This window comes from Sus scrofa, chromosome 1, assembly GCF_054392235.1.
Source record: "Sus scrofa isolate SSC_HxYL_T2T_F1_AM1 chromosome 1, Sscrofa_HxYL_maternal_Yorkshire_Landrace_v2.0, whole genome shotgun sequence".
Lineage (NCBI taxonomy): Eukaryota > Metazoa > Chordata > Mammalia > Artiodactyla > Suidae > Sus > Sus scrofa.
In genome coordinates, this window is record NC_139383.1 from 175,159,930 (window position 1) to 175,178,981 (window position 19,052).

A 19,052-nucleotide genomic window follows, 5' to 3' on the forward strand; every position below is an offset into this window, starting at 1 on the left:
TAATAGGTGCGAATATCTGTACAGGCCTCCCGTTGCCATGCTGATACAATAAGGCTTGAAATAATAAGCAACAAACCATACATGATACCAGATACTGAACTTTTTCATCAGAGTGCCCTCTTGCTAAAGAGTGACTTAGTAAAAGAAGTAACTAGATCTGTGGAGGAAGCTCAGCTTGCTCAAGAAGTCAAAGTAAATGTCATTGAAGAAGACTATCAAAAATATTGCCAAACAAAGGGAAGAAGCCTATACACACTTCTAGAGGAGATAAGAGACCTAGCTCTACTGGATGTTTCGAACAGTTATGGAATATGAAATACTCTTATTTCATTGAAAGACCTTTGTCGTATGTGAATGTTTCACCTTCTTTTCGACATGCATATCTAATTTCCTGTGTCACCCAGTGTTCTAGTTGGTATGTGTGGAATATTTTTCTCAGTATTAAATTTGCATTAAATAAAGTACAATTAGGTTACTATGGAAAGTGATTTTTCAGACAATTAGATACTGAGTCATGGCTCTGCAAATCAGGTTGCCTTGTTAATAAACCCAGAATTGACTTTTGGTTAGCTTGTCTCAAATCAGTTATTTCTGGGCAGTTCCCTTTGTGGCAAAGTGGAAAGGAATCCGACCAGGAACCATGAGGTTGCAGGTTCGATTCCTGGCTTCGCTCATTGGGTTAAGGATCCGGCGTTGCCATGAGCTGTGGTGTAGGTCACAGGCTAGGCTCAGATCTGGTGTTGCTGTGGCTCTGGCGTAGGCCGGCGGCTACAGCTCCAATTAGACCCCTAGTCTGGGAACCTCCATGTGCTACGGGTGCGGCCTTCAAAAAGACCCCCCCCCCAAAAAAAAAGACAAATCAGTTAATTCAAAGTAAATTTTAATTTTTCCAGTAATTGCTACATTGGGCCGTTTGGGTCATAGGTCCCTCTGACATCTGTCAGATTAACTTCTCACGTTCAGATAATGAGATGGTCCTATCCACTTTAAACCTATTTCACATTTGACTCAAATGCCCCCTGCTGTCCCTGGCACTGGTTGGGGCTAGGGCATAGAGAGTGGGGTGCGGTGCACAGGATAGAGTCCATTCTCTCACACCTCTCTTTTCACACTCTCACTTTGTTGAGTGGTCCTCCTCAGATGATGAGCAGCTGCACTGGCCTTAACCCTTGCTACAGACCTTTTACTCAGCACCATCTCTCTGCCAGTCTTTCCCACAAAAAGCAACCTTCCCATGTCCTAATCTGTAAAAACTAGGTTTGCCTTTCCCTCTCTCCCATGGAAATCTCCTGCCAAGAACTAGAAAGACTTTTAAACCTAACTCTTAACATGGTACTTCCAGTCTATAATTACCCCTCTACCAAGTTGATAAACTCAGGCAGAAAAAACTCCAATTAGGTCTTTTCACTATGTGGCCCTAACACTTCAGCCTTATATTCACCATTCCCAAATCTTGTATTTCCTAGCTATTCATTTCTGTATCATCATGGTACATGTTCTTCCCAATCCTTGGCCTGCCTGCCAACTCAAGGTCTCCTGTGAATCCTCCCAAAGTGGTCTGTGTTCCCTATGATACTTCCCAAGTTTTTCTAACTAGTCAGGAGCATTTGAACTTCCCTAGCACCTATGCAGGCCAGGCACTCTTCATGTGACTTTCTTCTTTTTTTGTGTTGGCCATACCCATGGCATATAGAATCAACTTAGAGCTGCAGCTATAGCAATGCTGGCTTCTTTAACCCACTGTGCCAGGCCAGGGATCAAACCGGCACCACGCAGAGACAATGCTGACTCCTTACCCCACTGTACCACAGTGGAAACTCCTCATGTTGTGACTTTTTAAGTATTAATGTGACTCCCCAAAATACATGTAAACATGTATAACAACTGTTAACATTTTACCACAAGTATAAAGTGCAGAACTAAATAGCAATAAGAGGAGTTCCTGTTGTGGCGCAGTGGAAACAAATCCGACTAGGAACCATGAGGTTGTGGGTTCGATCCCTGGCCTCACTCAGTGGGTTGGGGATCCAGCGTTGCCGTGAGCTGTGGTGTGGGTCGCAGGCGTGGCTCGGATCTGGCGTTGCTGTGGCTCTGGCATAGGCCTGCAGCAACAGCTCCAATTAGACCCCTAGTCCGGGAGTCTCCATGTGTCACAGGTGCAGCCCTAAAAAAAAAAGCGACAAAAGGCAAAAAATATAAATAAATAGCAGTAAGAAATTTTTATAAAGCCTCTAGGGATAGTGTGTGGAATTTTTATTTTTTAGAAAAAGAACATTAATATTTTTATATATTTACAACTTAAAACACCACCCAATTTAGTAAAACAGGGCATTCAATGGCACACTAGCAGCAGAAGCTACTTATTATTAACTACCGATCATTTTTACAAAGTCATGCCTATTATAAAAATAAACACTAAGGACAATAAATAGACTGAATGAAAGTTAATAAGAAACAAGTATCATTATATACAATACCAGATTTTAAAGACGAATCTTTAAAAGTTTCACTAAATAAGGATTTTTACGTAAAGCAGACTAAGTGGTAGTCATCTCAAATTCTGAAGATAGTAAATTAATAGATTTTTCTCAGTTGAGGTCTATCAAACCGCAGTAACATTTCTAGATGACTTAAGTTACTGTTGTACCTTTTAAAAGGATTGGTCCAGTTGTGTTATCTCTATATTTAAGTCCTCCTCTTCATTTACAGTATTGGCAGCAGCATCATTATGAGGATTGTCTAGAAGTTCTTTGTTAAATCCATTTGATTCTTCCTCTTTTTGATCTTCACCTTTATTATCCTTTTCAAGTGTTTGTGCGCTGGGTGTGTTCATTAGCAAGTCTGAAAGAGAAAGAACCACTACTCATTACAAGCAACCTGGTCTACTCTTACCTGATAAATACAAATCTCTTCAAGTTTAGGTCAGGTGGAGTTCCCGTAGTGGCACAATGGAAAGGAATCTGACTAGGAACCATTAGGTTGCAGGCCTTGCCCAGTGGGTTAAGGATCCAGCGTTGGTGTGAGCTGTGGTGTAGGTCGCAGATGCGGCTCAGATCTGGCATTGCTGTGGCTGTGGTGCAGGCCAGCACCTTTAGCTCCAATTCGACCCCCAGCCTGGGAATCTCCACATGCTGCAGGTACAGCCCTAAAGAGCAAAAAAAAAAAAAAATTTTTTTTTTTAAATAAACATCAAATGTTCTTAAGACGGAGTTCCCGTAGTGACTCAGTGGTTAACGAATCCGACTAGGAACCATGAGGTGGCAGGTTCGATCCCTGGCCTCACTCAATGGGTTAAGGATCCGGTGTTGCCGAGAGCTGTGGTGTAGGTCACAGACGCAGCTTGGATCCCTCATTGCTGTGGCTCTGGCACAGGCTGGCAGCTGTAGCTCTGGTTAGACTCAGCCTGGGAATCTCCATATGCCGTGAGTGCGGACCTGGAAAAAGACCAAAAAAAAAATGTTCTTAAGAATTGCATATCAAAGTGACTTACAATAAAGAATATTTAACAGGAATTCCCGTCGTGGCGCAGTGGTTAACGAATCCGACTAGGAACCATGAGGTTGCGGGTTCGGTCCCTGCCCTTGCTCAGTGGGTTAACGATCCGGCGTTGCCGTGAGCTGTGGTGTAGGTTGCAGACGCGGCTCGGATCCCGCGTTGCTGTAGCTCTGGCGTAGGCCGGTGGCTACAGCTCCGATTCAACCCCTAGCCTGGGAACCTCCATGTGCCGCGGGAGTGGCCCATGAAATAGCGACAACGACAACAACAAAAGACAAAAAGACAAAAAAAAAAAAAAAAAAAAAAAAAAAAGAATATTTAACATACTTATTTCTATTTGGAAATTTTTTTTTTTTTTTTTTTTTGGTCTTTTTAGGGCCACACCCATGGCACATGGAAGTTCCCAGACTAGGGGTCAAATCAGAGCTACACCTGCCAGCCTACACCACGGCCACAGAAACGGCAAATCTGAGCCACATCTGTGACCTACACCACAGCTCACAGCAACGCCAGGTCCCTAACCCACTGAGTGGGACCAGGGGTTGAAACTGTGCCCTCGTGGCTATCAGTCAGGTTTGTTACTTCTGAGCCACAAGAGGAACTCCTCTATTTGGAAATTTTTTTTTTTTTGTCTTTTGTCTTTTTAGGGCCACACCTGTGGCAAATGGAGGTTCCCAGGCTAGAGGTCTAATCGGAGCTGCAAATGCCAGTCTACACCACAGCCACAGCAACGCCAGATCTGAGCTGCATCTGTAACCTATACCACAGCTCATGGCAACACAGGATTCTTAACCCACTGAGTGAGGCCAGGGATCGAATCTGTAACCTCACAGCTCCTAGTCGGATTCGTTTCTGCTGCACCACAACAAGAACTCCTATTTGGAAAATTTTTGAGTTTTATATTACAAATAGAAGATGAGCCTTAAAATGCTTATTTCCAGGTAAACTTTGATAATGACAGCAAGGAAGATATTGCCATCAATAATAGCTGTATCCTCATGTAATTTTTCACAAGGTGGGATAAAACATCCATTCGTAAAAGTAAAAATTAAATTCATTTCCAACTGGAAAAAATATTATTTTTTGTCTTTCTAGGGGCCACACCTGCAGCATATGGAAGTTCTCAGGCTAGGGCTCAAATCAGAGCTGCATCTGCTGCCCTACACCACAGCAACACTAGATCTTTTTTTTTTTTTTGCCTTTTCTAGGGCCGCTCCCGAGGCATATGGAGGTTCCCAGGCTAGGGGTCTAATCGAAGCTGTAGCCGCTGGCCTACGCCAGAGCCACAGCAATGTAGGATCCAAGCCACATCTGTGACCTACACCATGGCTCATGGCAACACTGGATCCTTAACCCACTGAGCAAGGGCAGGGATCGAACCTGCAACCTCATGGTTCCTAGTCGGATTCGTTAACCACTACACCAAGAGGGGAACCCCCAGCAACACTAGATCTGAGCACATCTGAAACCTATACCACAGCTTATGGCATCACCAGATCCTTAACCCACTGAGCTAGGCCAGGGATCAAACCAAGGCCCTCATGGATACTGGCTGGGATTCATTACTGCTGAGCCACGATAGGAACACGTAACTGGAAAAAATTATGATAACACCACTGAATAATTTTGACCAAGAATTTGATTATTTGGGGTCAAAATTGTTTTATAACATGCTATCTTCATTACTTACTATAATTCTTTTTTTTTTTTTTTTTCTTTTTGGTTGTGCCAGTGGCAATATGGAAGTTCCCAGGCCAAGGCCTGAACCAGTACACAGCAACAACTAAGTTGCAACAGCGACAACACCATATTCTTAACCTGCTGAACCACAACGGAACTCCACTACTTACTATAATTTTTACTTTCCTATTTCAGAAGGAAAAATTGGAATGGAAATTGACAAAGATACATGCAATCATGCATGCTTCATTCAAAACCAATCTGCAATTACTTTTAAATACAGTTTTAACAGAACTTGGTTGTCTAGTTTCTATACTATTTTAAAAACAGCAAATTTTAAGGCAGTTTTAAAAGAGAAAGGGGAATCAACAAAAAAGAAAACAGAATTCACAACAGAAGTGACAATGCAACAAAAAGCATTTTAGGACCTATTTATGTCACAGTGAATGGCTCTAAAATTCTCAACGGATGAAGAGCATTTTATGTTTAAGAGAGTACCACAATAATTAATGATTATGATCATGAAGATAAAATTACATGTCATGTGACTTTAGAAGTCAGGGAAGAATATGTTTTTGAAAGATTCAGAATCAATTTAAATTATTAAAATAATTTTTAAAGAGATACTCAGCTATCCAGAAAACAGTCTTGGACTCCTTTATTCTTTGAGGATTGCAGCTACTAGCCCTTGTGCTCCCTCTCTCTAAAATACACATAATATACTCTCTCATGTTTTTCTATTCCTAGAGGTATTTTATTTGGGAAATAGTAAAGAAGTTAACATTTCTAACAGGCCTTGATATATTAATGGTAGCATATAAAATCCAGCATAAAATTTACCATTTCCTGGAGATTGACTATTACTCAGTAGCTTCGCCTGTCTTCTTTCCAAGGCCAATTGTTTATTTCTCTCAATTCTTTGTTGTTGTTCTTCTGTTAGGCTTCTACTTGACTCAGAAGCAAACTTTGCACTTTCAGATGAGTTTGTCAAAAAGGGGTCTAATTCAGTAACAGTTACATCATGGCCATTATCTTCTCCAACATCATCTGCAGTAGAAAAGAAAGGGTTAGTACATCTGCAGTGTTAAACTAATTAGAAAGAGTTTATGCAGGTATTAACTGAAATCCAGTTCAAAGCAACAAGGTTCCAGACCTTAAGAAACAATTTGAGGTATGAGAATGTTACAAATACTTTTTTTTTTTTTTTTTTTTTTTTGTCTTTTTAGGGACACAACTTGTGGCATATGGAAGTTCCCAGGCTAAGGGTCCACCTTGGGATCCAAGCTGCATCTGAAATCTACACCACAGCTCACGGCAACACAAGATCCTTAACCTACTGAGCAAGGCCAGGGATTGAGCCTGTGTCCTGACAGATGCTGGTCAGATTTGTTTCTGCTGAGCCTCGATGGGAACTCCACAAATACATATTTGATTCAAACAAGTAGGAGAAATATTTATTCATCATTTCAAAGAGGCATTATAAGTTAAATGAAATACTAGTTTCAAAACATGCATGAACAGAAAGCAAAAGTTCATTGTTGCTAATAAAAGAACTTAAAGATTCCAAAACATATCTTTGTTTTACATCAAAAACATTTTAGGAGTTTGCCATATTGCCTATATGATATACAATAATAATCTTACATAGGCTATTTTTGTATATGGTAAAATCCAAACACAAAATAAAAAGGAAAATAAATTTAAAGATCTGTGAAAATACTTCCAAGTCAGTTTTCTTAAATTCAGTGTTTTCTACATTATTTATCTTTTTTTTTCTTTTTAGGGCCGCACCCACAGCATATGGAGGTTCCCAGGCTAGGGGTTGAATTGGAGCCACATCTGCCACATACACCACAGCTCACGAAAACAGCACATCTTTAACTCACTAAGAAAGGCCAGGGATCAAACCTACATCCTCACAGATACTAGCATTTGTTAATGCTGAGCCACGACTCGAACTCCACCTACATTATTTATCTTAATAAAATTTTTTTTTTTTTTTTTTTTTTTTTTGTCTTTTCTAGGGCAGCACCCACAGCATATGGCGGTTCCCAGGCTAGCGGTCCAATCAGAGCTGTAGCTGCCAAGCCTACACCAGAGCCACAGCAATGTGGGATCCGAGCTGCATCTGCAACCTACACCACAGCTCACAGCAACGCCAGATCCTTAACCCACTGAGCAAGGCCAGGGATTGAACCTGCAACCTCATGGTTCCTAGTTGGATTCGTTAACCACTGAGCCATGATGGGAATTCCAATCTTAAATTCTTAAAGCCCTGTACACAAGTTATCTCAAAGTAGGATGTCCCTAAAATAATCCACAGTGGTATGAAAAGTAAATATTAGATCTTTCATTTAAAAAAAAAATTTTAATTAAGTTTAACGAATTTATATTTAAAAGAAGGACTGACAGGAGTTCCCGTCATAGCTTAGTGGTTAATGAACCCAACTAGTAGCCATGAGGACACAGGTTCCACCCCTGGCCTCGGTCAGTGGGTCAAGGATCTGGCGTTGCCATGAGCTGTGGTGTAGGTCAAAGATGCAGCTCAGATCCTAAGTTGCTGTGACTTTGGCTGTGGCATAGGCTAGTGGCTACAGTTCCGTTTGGACCCCTAGCCTGGGAACCTCCATATACTGCAGGTGAGGCCCTAAAAAGACCAAAAAAAGGACTGGCAGAGACTAACTATCACTTCTCCATATGACAGTTATCATCTAGTCTGTAAGCTACCTTCAAGGCAGCTCATACTGTGGAAGGGTGGAGTTGGATCTTCACTCATTTCTTAATTTCAACATATTGTGACATACAGCTGATTCTGACTGCCCAGTTAAGCAAATTGACATAGTATCTATTTTAACCAAAACCACCAAACCAAATGCACAAGTGGTAGCTTAAAAAGATTTCTGCAACATAACAAAATACCTATAGGTAGAAGAAAAAGAACTACAAACAAGAACTAAGAAAATGGCAAAGCTGACACTTTACCTTCTCTCTGTATCATTCACATTACAGGGGTTAAAAACAAAAAGATAACCTCATCAGATATGACAAGGGGGCAAAAAAAAAAAATCATCAAGACTACCATTTTTTCTTTTCTTTTTGGGACTGCACCTGCAGCATATGGAAGTTCCCAGGCTAGGGGTTGAATCAGAGCTACAGCTGCTGGCCTACACCACAGCGCCGGAAACAATGGATCCAAACCACATCTGCAACCTACATCATCACCTTGTGGCAATGCCAGATTGAACCTGCATTCTCATAGATACTAGCTGGGTTCTTAACCCACTGAGCTACAACAGGAACTCCAAGACTCGTTCAAACTATATTTGAAATACAAATTTAAATATATTCTTGTCCTGTGTGTAATTGTACAGTGAAGTATTAGCTAATGACATTTGTTAAAAACCATCACCATTAGCAAAACATTTAAAACATAAAGATAACCTTTACAATTATTCCAGTGAGGTTTAAAAATCATATATTTAATCCAGCATTTTACAATCAACCCTTTTTGAGGTGTCTTCCTTAATAATGAAAGACAAAAAGCCTTTTCCTTCCTAACATGGAAAAAGAAATGTGGCACTAAACTAAAATGCATTCCTTTGTTGGGAAGTATTGATGGAGTATATATAGAAAACATTGCTGGAAAAGTTAAGAAACAAGTATTAGAACCAATTATGCAATATATAAGGTTTCTAATATGCTTCACCTTATAGGGCTTATAGGATTCTGAATTACTAATAATGAAATACATAAAAAACGACTTTTTTTGAGCCATGAAAGATCTCTTCAATAGTAAATGATTTTTTTTTTTTTGCTTTTAGGGCTGCACCCTGCAGCATACAGAAGTTCCTAGGCTAGGGGTCAAATCAGAGCTACACCCACTGGCCTATGCCACAGCCACAACACCTGATCCAAGATGCATCTGAAACCTACATCACAGCTCACAGCAATGCCGGATCCTTAACCCACTGAGCGAGGCCAGGGATTGAACCCACATCCTCATGGATCCTAGTTGGGTTTGGGGTTCGTTAACCACTGAGCCACGAAGGGAACTCCCGTAAATGACATCTTTAATACAAACTATGTCTTATGGAAAAATCATGTGAATATAAACACTGATGGAATTTTGATTAGGATAAAAATGGGATTAAAAAACTAGAACCACACTTGAAATTCATTCACTGTGACATTCATAGGTAAGCTATTGTGGCAAAGAAGCTAAAGCCAGAAATATTCAATGTGCTACAGGACGTCAGCATTCTGATACACATAAACTAACAGCTAAGCAAACTACTTAATAATTAAAGGGAAATAAGTGCTATTTTTAAAAAAGCACTAGGCGGAATTCTCTTCTGACACAGTGGGTTAAGGATGTAGCACTGTCACTATAGTGGCTTGGGTGGCTACTATGGCACAGGTTCAGTCCCTGGTCCTAGAAATTCCATATGCCATTGGCGCCTGCTGCTCAGATCTGATCCCAGGCCCAGGAACTCCATATGCTGCAGGGTGGCCAAAAATGGAGAAAGAAAGGAAAAAAAAAAAAGATCTAGGGAGAAAAAACTAAATCTACAAAGCATACCTTAAAATCACAGATCAAAGAGTTCCTGTCATGGCTCAGCAGTTAACAAACTCAACTGGTATCCATGAGAACTTGGGTTGGATCCCTGGCCTTGCTCAGTGGGTTAAGGATCTGGCGTTGTCGTGAGCTATGTATAGGTTGCAGACTCGGCTTGGATCCTACATTGCCATGGCTGTGGTGTAGGCTGGTAGCTGCAGCTCCAATTCAATCCCCAGCCTGGGAACTTCCATATGCCTCGGGTGCGGCATTAAAAAGACAAAAAAAATTTAAAAATAAAAAAAGGAGTTCCTGTCGTGACTCAGTGGTTAACGAATCCAACTAGGAACCATGAGGTTGTGGGTTCAATCCCTGGCCTGCTTAGTGGGTTGAGGATCCGGCGTTGCCGTGAGCTGTGGTGTAGGCTGGCAGCTGCAGCTCCAATGAGACCCCTAGCCTGGGAACCTCCATATGCTGCGGGAGTGGCCCTAGAAAAGGCAAAAAGACCAAAAGAAAAAAATAAAAATAAAAAAAAATTTGGAGTTTTGTAGTGGCTCAGCAGAAACCAATCTGACTAGGAACCATGAGGTTGTGGCCTCACACAGTGAATTAAGCTCCAATTCGACCCCTAGCCTGGGAACTTCCATATGGGGGGCGGGGGGAGGTGCAGCCCTAGAAAGGAAAGGAAAAAAAAAGAAAATCACAGATCAGTAAGTACTAGCCCAAGATTTTTGATAAAATTATTCAGTAGATTATTCAATCATACTGTTCTTACTTTAAAACTGTAATGTTTTGGGAGTTCCTGTCATGGCTCAGTGGTTAACGAATCCAACTAGGAACCATGAGGTTGCAGGTTCGATCCCTGGCCTTGCTCAGTGGGTTAAGGATCCTTCATTGCCATGAGCTGTGGTGTAGGTCGCAGATGCGGCTCGGATCTGGTGTTGCTGTGGCTCTGGCATAGGCAGGTGGCTACAGCTCCAATTAGACCCCTAACCTGGGAACCTCCATATGCCACAGGAGTGGCCCTAGAAAAGGCAAAAAGACCCCCCCGCCAAAAAACTGTAATGTTTTGGTGAGAACAAAATGTAAATTATGTAAATTATGTATCTTATCAGTACAGTAGTACATGTATTAGAAAAATAAAATGCTCAATACATTTTGACTGTTGAAGTGTCTCATGCAAAAGGTCTGGAGACTCTTCTCTTAGGATAGAGAAAACATTCAAAAAAAACGAGGCTTTCTGACAGAGGCTTCCTCTATGTACCCTATACTGCAGCATGCCTATAATTCCATGAATGGTGCCAGGTTCATTTACGCCTGTGACTAAGTGGTTCCCTCTATCCAAAATCACCTCTGCCTGACCTCTACTGCTTATCATTCAAAGTACTTGTTATACCTCCTCTGTGAAACCTTCTCCTCCCCTAGGTAAACCTAAAACTATGTTCGCTTTTGTACCCTACACTATCTCCTGTTCATCTCCAATTACAGCACCCTGCAGTCTACTGGCACATTACCGGTTCACTAGTCTGTTAGACCACAAAGCAAGGGGTCTGATCTCATTCATCTTTATCCCTGAACATTTAGCACATAGTATGCAGCTCAAAAAATTCAATGAATAAGCTAACTAACCCAGTGGTATATGTTATGGGATTTAGTACTCTAATAACTCGTTCCTTTCCATTTATAAAATCCTATGGATTATTTAAATCTCAATCCTTCACATTTTTAAAAGCAATTTATAAATAACTTTGGGGGTGTTTGATATGGAACCTGTACTTTCTACCACATCTGTTAAAAACATTTTTAAGCAAAAACCAACAAACATGTATGGAGCCATCGCACAGAAAATCTGATAACTATACAGACCCTGTCGGCAGGAACCATATGTTTTGCTGTGTGTGACTGCCTATGGTTGCACTGTACAACTAACAAATGCAATCAATACCAGGAACAGTCACGTAAGTCTAACTAAAGTCCTATACACTCTTGAGTGAAATGTGAACTATTTCATTATCAAATTATTCTGATTTCCTAGAGCCACTTGTTTTTAACGGTGGACATGTAAGTGAACATGGTATCTTGTCATATATTTTTATTAATAAACACTACAGAGGATGAATGGGTCACCATCAGAGTTCTCAAAGGCTCATATTCTGTGGCTAAATATATTTTTACAACATCTCTTAATGGCATTACTGCCATGTCTGTAAGAAACAAATATACAACATTCTAGATGTATCAAGGCATCTTAACTCATTCCTATTTACTGTACTTTAAATTGTACATTCAAAATAAACTAAGAACCCAGTCTTATAATACTGCCTACCCCAACTAGATCCATTTCTATAAGCAAAATTATAATAAAGAAGATAAACCTATATTCTTACCATTATTGCTAATAAAATCATCATGTAAAATAGGTAGATCAAGTCGAATTCGTTTCAAACAGGTCTGAAAATAAAGAGATACTTTTACATTTTCACTTACATTTGGGGGAAAACAGTCAATGAGTCAATTCTTAGTTTCAAAAAAAAAGTTGTTCAAATAACTATTAATTTTCCTTCTCTCTACTACAACAGACTGCAAAATAAAAACTCCAAAGAGCTAACTTAGCCTCAGCTAAATCTATCCTTATATAATTTAGCATTATGAATAATATACATGATAACCTCAACACCTACCTGAACTTCCTTTTTATTTCCCAGATATTCAACTCTGTCAATAAAATCTTCAAATTGCAGTTTAGGGAATAGCCTATGTGCCCAGTGCTCCATGTGTCTGATTAGCATCTTCAAGTCCTCAGCCTAGCACATAAAAATAAAAATGCTAAATAGAAGATTCATTCTCACAAATGACCTTGTTAGCAGATTTCAGAACTGAATAGTAGTGCCAAAGTCACTGGTGTCCTTTTATATTTACAAGGTTAAGAAACTGTTAGAAGGAGTTCCCGTCGTGGCGCAGTGGTTAACGAATCCGACTAGGAACCATGAGGTTGCGGGTTCGGTCCCTGCCCTTGCTCAGTGGGTTAATGATCCGGTGTTGCCGTGAGCTGTGGTGTAGGTTGCAGACACGGCTCGGATCCCGCGTTGCTGTGGCTCTGGCATAGGCCGGTGGCTACAGCTCTGATTGGACCCCTAGCCTGGGAACCTCCATGTGCCGCGGGAGTGGCCCAAGAAATAGCAAAAAGACAAAAAAAAAAAAAAAAAAAAAAAAAAGAAACTGTTAGAAGAAACTTTAAGAAGAAAAATATTTACTAAGGGCTTAGAGAACTGCAGTCTACAAGAGCACTGGATAGATTTTTTTAAATCAGAGGAAAAAAGAAACTTTAATATGACAAGATATCTTTTAGAAATAACTAAAAAGTGACAGGTTCCTAAATCATATACAGAGAGGAAAGCATTGAGAATTAGCTCTGTAAAAATATATTCTGAAATCCTGGCGTTCCCTTTATGGCTCAGGGGTTAACGAATCCGACTAGGAACCATGAGGTTGTGGGTTCAATCCCTGGCCTTGCTCAGTGGGTTAAGGATCTGGTGTTGCCATGAGCTGTGGTGTAGGTCACAGACACGGCTCGGAACCCACGTTGCTGCTGCTGTGGCTGTGGCATAGGCTGGCAGCTGTAGCTCTGATTTGACCCCTAGCCCAGGAATTTTCACATGCCACAGGTAAGGCTCTAAAAAGCAAAAAAAAAAAAAAAAAAAAAAAAAAAAATATATATATATATATATACACACACACACACACACATATACACAAAACATATATATTCACACACGCAAAGCATATATATATATACACGCAAAACATATATATATGTATACACGCAAAACATATATATATATATACACACACACACACACATATATATTCAGAAATCCCAAGGGCAAAATACCAAAGACTAGCAAGAACACTGTAAACATTCTCAGACCACAATACCTCTCTGTATTTGAAATCTCAACTTAACATTAAAAAAAAAATTTTAATGACAATGAAACAAAGTTTAATACACCAGAGTAATGAGAAAAGTTCCAAATTTCTGATTTTACTATAAAGTATTTTCTTCTCCTCTTATAGTATTTTAAATTAGAAGAGTAGTTCAAAGCAAAGGCTGTGGATTAGACTGCTTAGATTCAAATCTCAATTCTACTACTTAATAGCTATTGACTTGGAACAAATCACTTTACCCCTCTGTGCCTTTTCCTTAATGTATGAGAATAATACACATACCTCATAGGATTGTTAAGATGTTTAAGTAATACAAGTAAAGTGCCTGACACAAAGCAAGTACTCAAATATTTGCTTATTGTTGGGGTGGTATTTGATCTTGTATAAGAAGCTATAGTTCAAATAATCAACTCTACCAGTAACTATGTATGTAATACTAAGAGTGTAATGTCTTATCATTCTCATTCTGATAAAGATAAAAGTTCTTTGGATCTCCCATCATGGCATAGCAGAAACAAATCTGACTAGGAACCATGAGGTTGAGGGTTCAATCCCTGGCCTCACTCTACATTAAGGATCCAGCATTGCCGTGCACTGTGGTGTAGGTTGCAGACACAACTCGGATCTGGCGTTGCTGTGGCTGTGGTATAGACGGGCAGCTGTAGCTCTGATTCGACCCCTAGCCTGGGAACCTTCATATCATATGCTACAGGTGTGGCCCTAAAAAGCAAAAAGAAAAAAGGAAATGGAAAGGCAATCTCTGCCCTTAACTGTTGACAGTGGCTGCTTAAAACTCAGTTTCCTTAACTAGATAACAGACTAGCACCTACCTCAGAGGTTGATAATTAAATATATTTGAAAATAGTTCAGAAACCACAAAGCCCTACAAAGATAATCATATGCAAAAAATGTATCAACACTCTACATGACTCAAATTTTAAAATGTACATTTGTGCAGTGATTGACAGTTTCTAAATATCTTCAATTTTCAGCAAAACTTAACTGATGTCTGTTATGAACGAGACACTGTGTCATATCCTAGAGACAGAAAAGTGATTAATACAGTTAAAGTCCTTGCTTTCATGAAGTCACTCTTTGAGGGAGACAAAGTAAATTTTACTCCTCGAATTATAAAGTACAAATTTTAGGCTACAGACTTGGATGTGATTTTCCTAAAACCAAACAGTGGCTACAAAAGACTATGTTTTCTGATTCTTCAAACAATGTCCTTTCCACTACATCACAGCTTCTCAAGACTTAGGATGTTGGATGACCATATCTACAAAACATTCTAAGACTCCAAAGAATATGATAATGGACCCACAGTTTTGGTGATATTTTTAAAAACATAAAAAACAAAGGTCTAAAATAAAAATGATACATTTCTTACCTCATGACCTTTACCTTTGAATTTTGCTTTATCGAACACATGCCTTAATGCTGGAAGCCCTCTCTCTGAAATTAATCTGTGAATAGAAATATGTTTCAAAAGTCAAGCTTTCTAGAACCATCAAGGGCAAACCAAGACCATAAAGAAGAAAAAAGATTGGAGTTCTCTTGTGGCGCAGCAGGTTAAGGATCCAGCGTTGTTACTGCAGTGGCTTAGGTCACTGCTATGGTACAGGTTTTTATCCTTGGCCCAGGAACTTCCATGTGCCACAGGCTCGGCCAAAAGAAAAAAAAAAAAAAAAAAAGACAGAGAGAGAGCGAGCATCTAACGAACTGAGAAAAATGTCTTTAGAAATATCTAATCTCCAAATCATCCCAACCAAAAGCCTGTAACATAAAAGGGAAAAAAAAAAATGGATGAAAGATAAGTATAAATGTTTAAGGAAAGAGGAAGTCTACCTCTGAGCATCCAACTTGGGTATATTCCTTTTAACTGTTCTCTTTGGAGGTACAGGAACAGGTGCTCCTCTCCCAGATTCTGGTGAAATATACCAAGATTTATTATTACTTAAATAATTAAAACCTCATTTATAAAATGTATCACTTTAAGCTGACAGATGGATAGCTGAACATGGATACCACTTTGGAACTCTATACAGACCTTCACCAGGTTCAGCTCCTTCACCATCTCTCTCTGGAGAGGCTGGAGGTGGGAATGGAGGAAAAGTTTCATCTTCTATGCGCTCATAATCTGGTAGGTCAATCAAGCCATTCTCCTGTGGTTCTAGCATCTTTCCCTCTAGGGGAAAAAAAGAGTAAACATGTTTATTCATCCAAGTAGTCTTCCTATTACACAGTGAAGTTCCACCTACAGCAAAATGCATGTGTTTCAGTCAGTTAAATCATATTTCAAACTCACATCATGAAGCAAAGTGAAGATAAGTTATGAAAAAAAGAACTAAAGATAGAAATTAGAAGAATTAAATTCTAATGTAGACCCTACTAGAGATCCCATAGTGGTGCAGCAGAAACAAATCTGACTAGGAACCATGAAGTTTTGGGTTCAATCCTTGGCCTCGCTCAGTGGGTTAAGGATCCGGCATTGCTATGAGCTGTGGTGCAGGTTGCAGATGGGGCTAGGATCCTGAGTTGCTACTGCTGTGGTATAGGCCAGCAGCTGTACTTCCCATTCGACCCCTACACTGGGAACTTCCACATGCCTCGGGGGCAGCCCTAAAAAGCAAAAAAAAAAAAAATACTGTTTACATATTGGTCTTCTTTTTTAAAGGTTTTTTGTTTTTGTTTTGAAGAAATGGAAATAATCCTCAAGCTGATAACCTGGAAGAATGCTTTTCAGTACCACCTTACTTGACCTCTCAGAAACATCTGAACACTTTTGATCAGATGTTTTTCTTAGAAAAGTGACTTCTGCAACAGTACTCACCTTGCTTTCCTCCCTTCCTGGACACTCCTTCTGGATCTTCTTTGCAGATTCATCTTCCTCTAACCTGGTCATTAAGTATCCAAGACTTCATCCTAGGCCCTCTTCACTCAGTTACCCACATGGTTCTAATAATCACTTACAGATGATATGCTAACTTTTTATCTCCATTCTAGGCATCACATCAGAGGTCCAAAGTAGTGGCATCTTACTTCACAGCTTTCAAATTTCTCAAATAGAACGTAATTTTAGACACTGATGAAATTCTCTTCACTTCCTCCTCTAGTACTCAGACTCCCAAAGGAGTGAAAGTTAACAATTTTTTTTTTTTTTAAGGGCCACAGGTGTGGCATATGGAGGTTCCCAGGCTAGGGGTTGAACCGGAGCCGTAGCTGCTAACCTATGCCACAGCCACAGCTCACAGCAACGCCGGATCCTTAACCCACTGAACCCGGAGGCAGGGATGGAACTCGCCTCCTTATGGATACTACTGGGGTTTGTTTCCACTGAGCTACAATGGGATCTCCCCTAACAAAGAAATTCCAAACTATAATTCATTCCCAGACCTTTGGCGATTCAAAGTCCAACTTTTTCCAAGTTACCAAAACAGAAGCCCCTTTCGCCAGGAAGTGCTACCAGAATAACTCAACGACTTCATTTGCTAACCAGCCCTAAAACCTCAAAACTTCCCATCCCATCCCTCTCCTCCAACCTTCTCCTCGTCGTAGCTCCACTGTCTATCCTCTCTTAGTTCAACCACACTCATTCATTCACTGTACATTCACAGGATGCCTCCTATATTAAGAAGCCCCTGTTCAGACCTGACACACGTTCCCTTCCTCTACCTTGGTTAGAGGCAGGCCCGAGACAGAAACAAAAAGTACAAGTGCCCGCTCTTGTCCCCACCAACCTCATCTCCCCACAGGTTATACCCAGTCAGGCCTCCATTCCTCTCCAGCCCCTATTAGCCCAGGGTCGGTCTCTGTCATGTCCTTATCCTTCCCTGCGACAGCCGGCATCCCCGCTCCCCAGCCTAAAGCCCTCCTTCCTCCTCGGGAATTCCACTCGCCCGCCTGCCCGCCTGCCCGCCTGCCCGCCTCTCACCTCAAGCGGACTGCAGCGGCCACAGCGTTGCGCCTGGCGCGGAGGGGAAAACACGTTTCTCGCGAGACTCTCGCGAGACGCTCCCTTAGAGTTGGCGCCAAATTTGCGCAATCCCCAGCGGGGCCTACCGGATCCGCCTCTCTCCAACGCCCCGCCCATTCATTTTTGTCCCCGCCTTTTGGGGTATCCTGTCCATTGCACCGCTCTCCTCCTCACCGCTTCCACTCTCTGAAATTCGTTCGAGTTTAGCCGTCTTGTCGTGAAGTTCTTGTTCCCTACGCTTTAGGTGCTCTATACTTTGGAAAAGGTCTCAGGTTTTTAGAAAATTGAATTGTGGATGGATTATAAAGGATAAAAGCAAACGGAATTTAATGAGAAACTACCGATTCTTCAGAGTTACTAACAACTTTTTGAGCATAAGAATTCTATTAATTATTGGAGTTCCCGTCGTGGCGCAGTGAATCAACGAATCCGACTAGGAACCATGAGGTTGCGGGTTCGATCCCTGGCCTTGCTCAGTGTGTTAAAGATCTGGCGTTGCCGTGAGCTGTGGTCGCAGATGCGGTTCGGATCTAGAGTGACTGTGGCTGTGGCTTAGGCCAGCGGCTACACCTCCGATTCGACCCCTAGCCTGGGAACCTTCATATGTCGCGGGAAGCGGCCAAAAGACAAAAAAAAAAAAAAAAATTCTATTATTCTATTAATTACTGAATAATGAGCTGAGAAAAGGGGCTGTAAAGAGTTAGTGTTAGGATTGCAGGCACAAAGAATGTCAAAAATATGTTACCTGTTTTTTTTCTTTGTCTTTTTAGGGCCGCACAGCGGGCATATGTGGAGGTTCCTAGTCTAGGGGTTCAATCCGAGCTGCAGCAGCGGGCCCACACCACAGCTCACTGCAACGGCCTAATCCTTAACCCACTGATCGAGGCCAGGTATTGAACCTGCGTCTTCATGGATACTAGTCAGATTAGTTTCCACTGAGCCACTGCTAGGAACTCCAATTTTATTTTAAAGTGAGTCCAGGGAGTTCCCGTTATGGTGCACCAGAAACGAATCCGACTAGGAACCATGAAGTTGTGGGTTCGATCCCCGGCCTTGCTCAGTTTGTTAAGCATTGCCATGAGCTGTGGTGTAGATCGCAGATGTGGCTCAGATCTGGCGCTGCTATGGCTGTGGCATAAGCTGGCAGCAGCAGCTCCAATTAGACTCCTAGCCTGGGAACCTCCATATGCTTCGGGTGAGGCCCTATAAAGACAAAAGACAAAAAAATAATAACTAAAGTGAGTCCAAATATATTGGTATTTGCTTGCATGGGTGTGTACACACACACTGAGGGAGAATAAGTACTATCTGTGGGTATGGGAACATGGTATATAAGACAGGGTAGGATAGGGACTTAACACTATACTTTTTTGGAACATATAAATGTGTTAACTATTCAAA

At 40.9% G+C, this 19,052-nt stretch overlaps 2 protein-coding genes and 1 non-coding gene across 9 annotated transcripts in view; 1 reads left to right on the forward strand and 2 right to left on the reverse strand.

Annotated features, from left to right (window-relative positions):
* DIS3L (DIS3 like exosome 3'-5' exoribonuclease) overlaps window positions 1-569 on the forward strand; it is a 41,769-nt gene extending 41,200 nt beyond the window's left edge. For all 6 annotated transcript variants that reach the window (XR_014817137.1, XR_014817152.1, XR_014817148.1 and 3 more), the window contains one exon: window positions 7-569. Coding sequence is in view for 3 of the 6 variants with exons in the window: in XM_021100270.2 (XP_020955929.1) it covers window positions 7-315 (309 nt within the window). In the remaining 3 variants the exon portion in view is untranslated. The remainder of the gene's footprint in view (window positions 1-6) is intronic.
* Window positions 570-2,238: 1,669 nt separating this feature from the next.
* On the reverse strand, window positions 2,239-17,670 carry TIPIN (TIMELESS interacting protein). 2 transcript variants are annotated; one of them, XM_001925231.7, is made up of 9 exons: window positions 17,610-17,670; window positions 16,509-16,572; window positions 15,726-15,863; window positions 15,524-15,602; window positions 15,066-15,141; window positions 12,412-12,534; window positions 12,118-12,181; window positions 6,016-6,222; window positions 2,239-2,841 (listed from the first exon to the last, which is right to left on the reverse strand). In XM_001925231.7, exons 3-9 carry the CDS (start codon window positions 15,853-15,855, stop codon window positions 2,651-2,653), a joined length of 870 nt encoding a protein of 289 aa, XP_001925266.3. In that variant the 5' UTR covers window positions 15,856-15,863; window positions 16,509-16,572; window positions 17,610-17,670; the 3' UTR covers window positions 2,239-2,650. The 2 variants fall into 2 exon arrangements, with proteins under 2 accessions (XP_001925266.3, XP_013848769.1); XM_013993315.3 differs by lacking the exon at window positions 16,509-16,572.
* LOC146406861 (small Cajal body-specific RNA 14) lies at window positions 11,553-11,688 on the reverse strand. Its single transcript, XR_014832408.1, has one exon.
* Window positions 17,671-19,052: the final 1,382 nt, after the last annotated feature.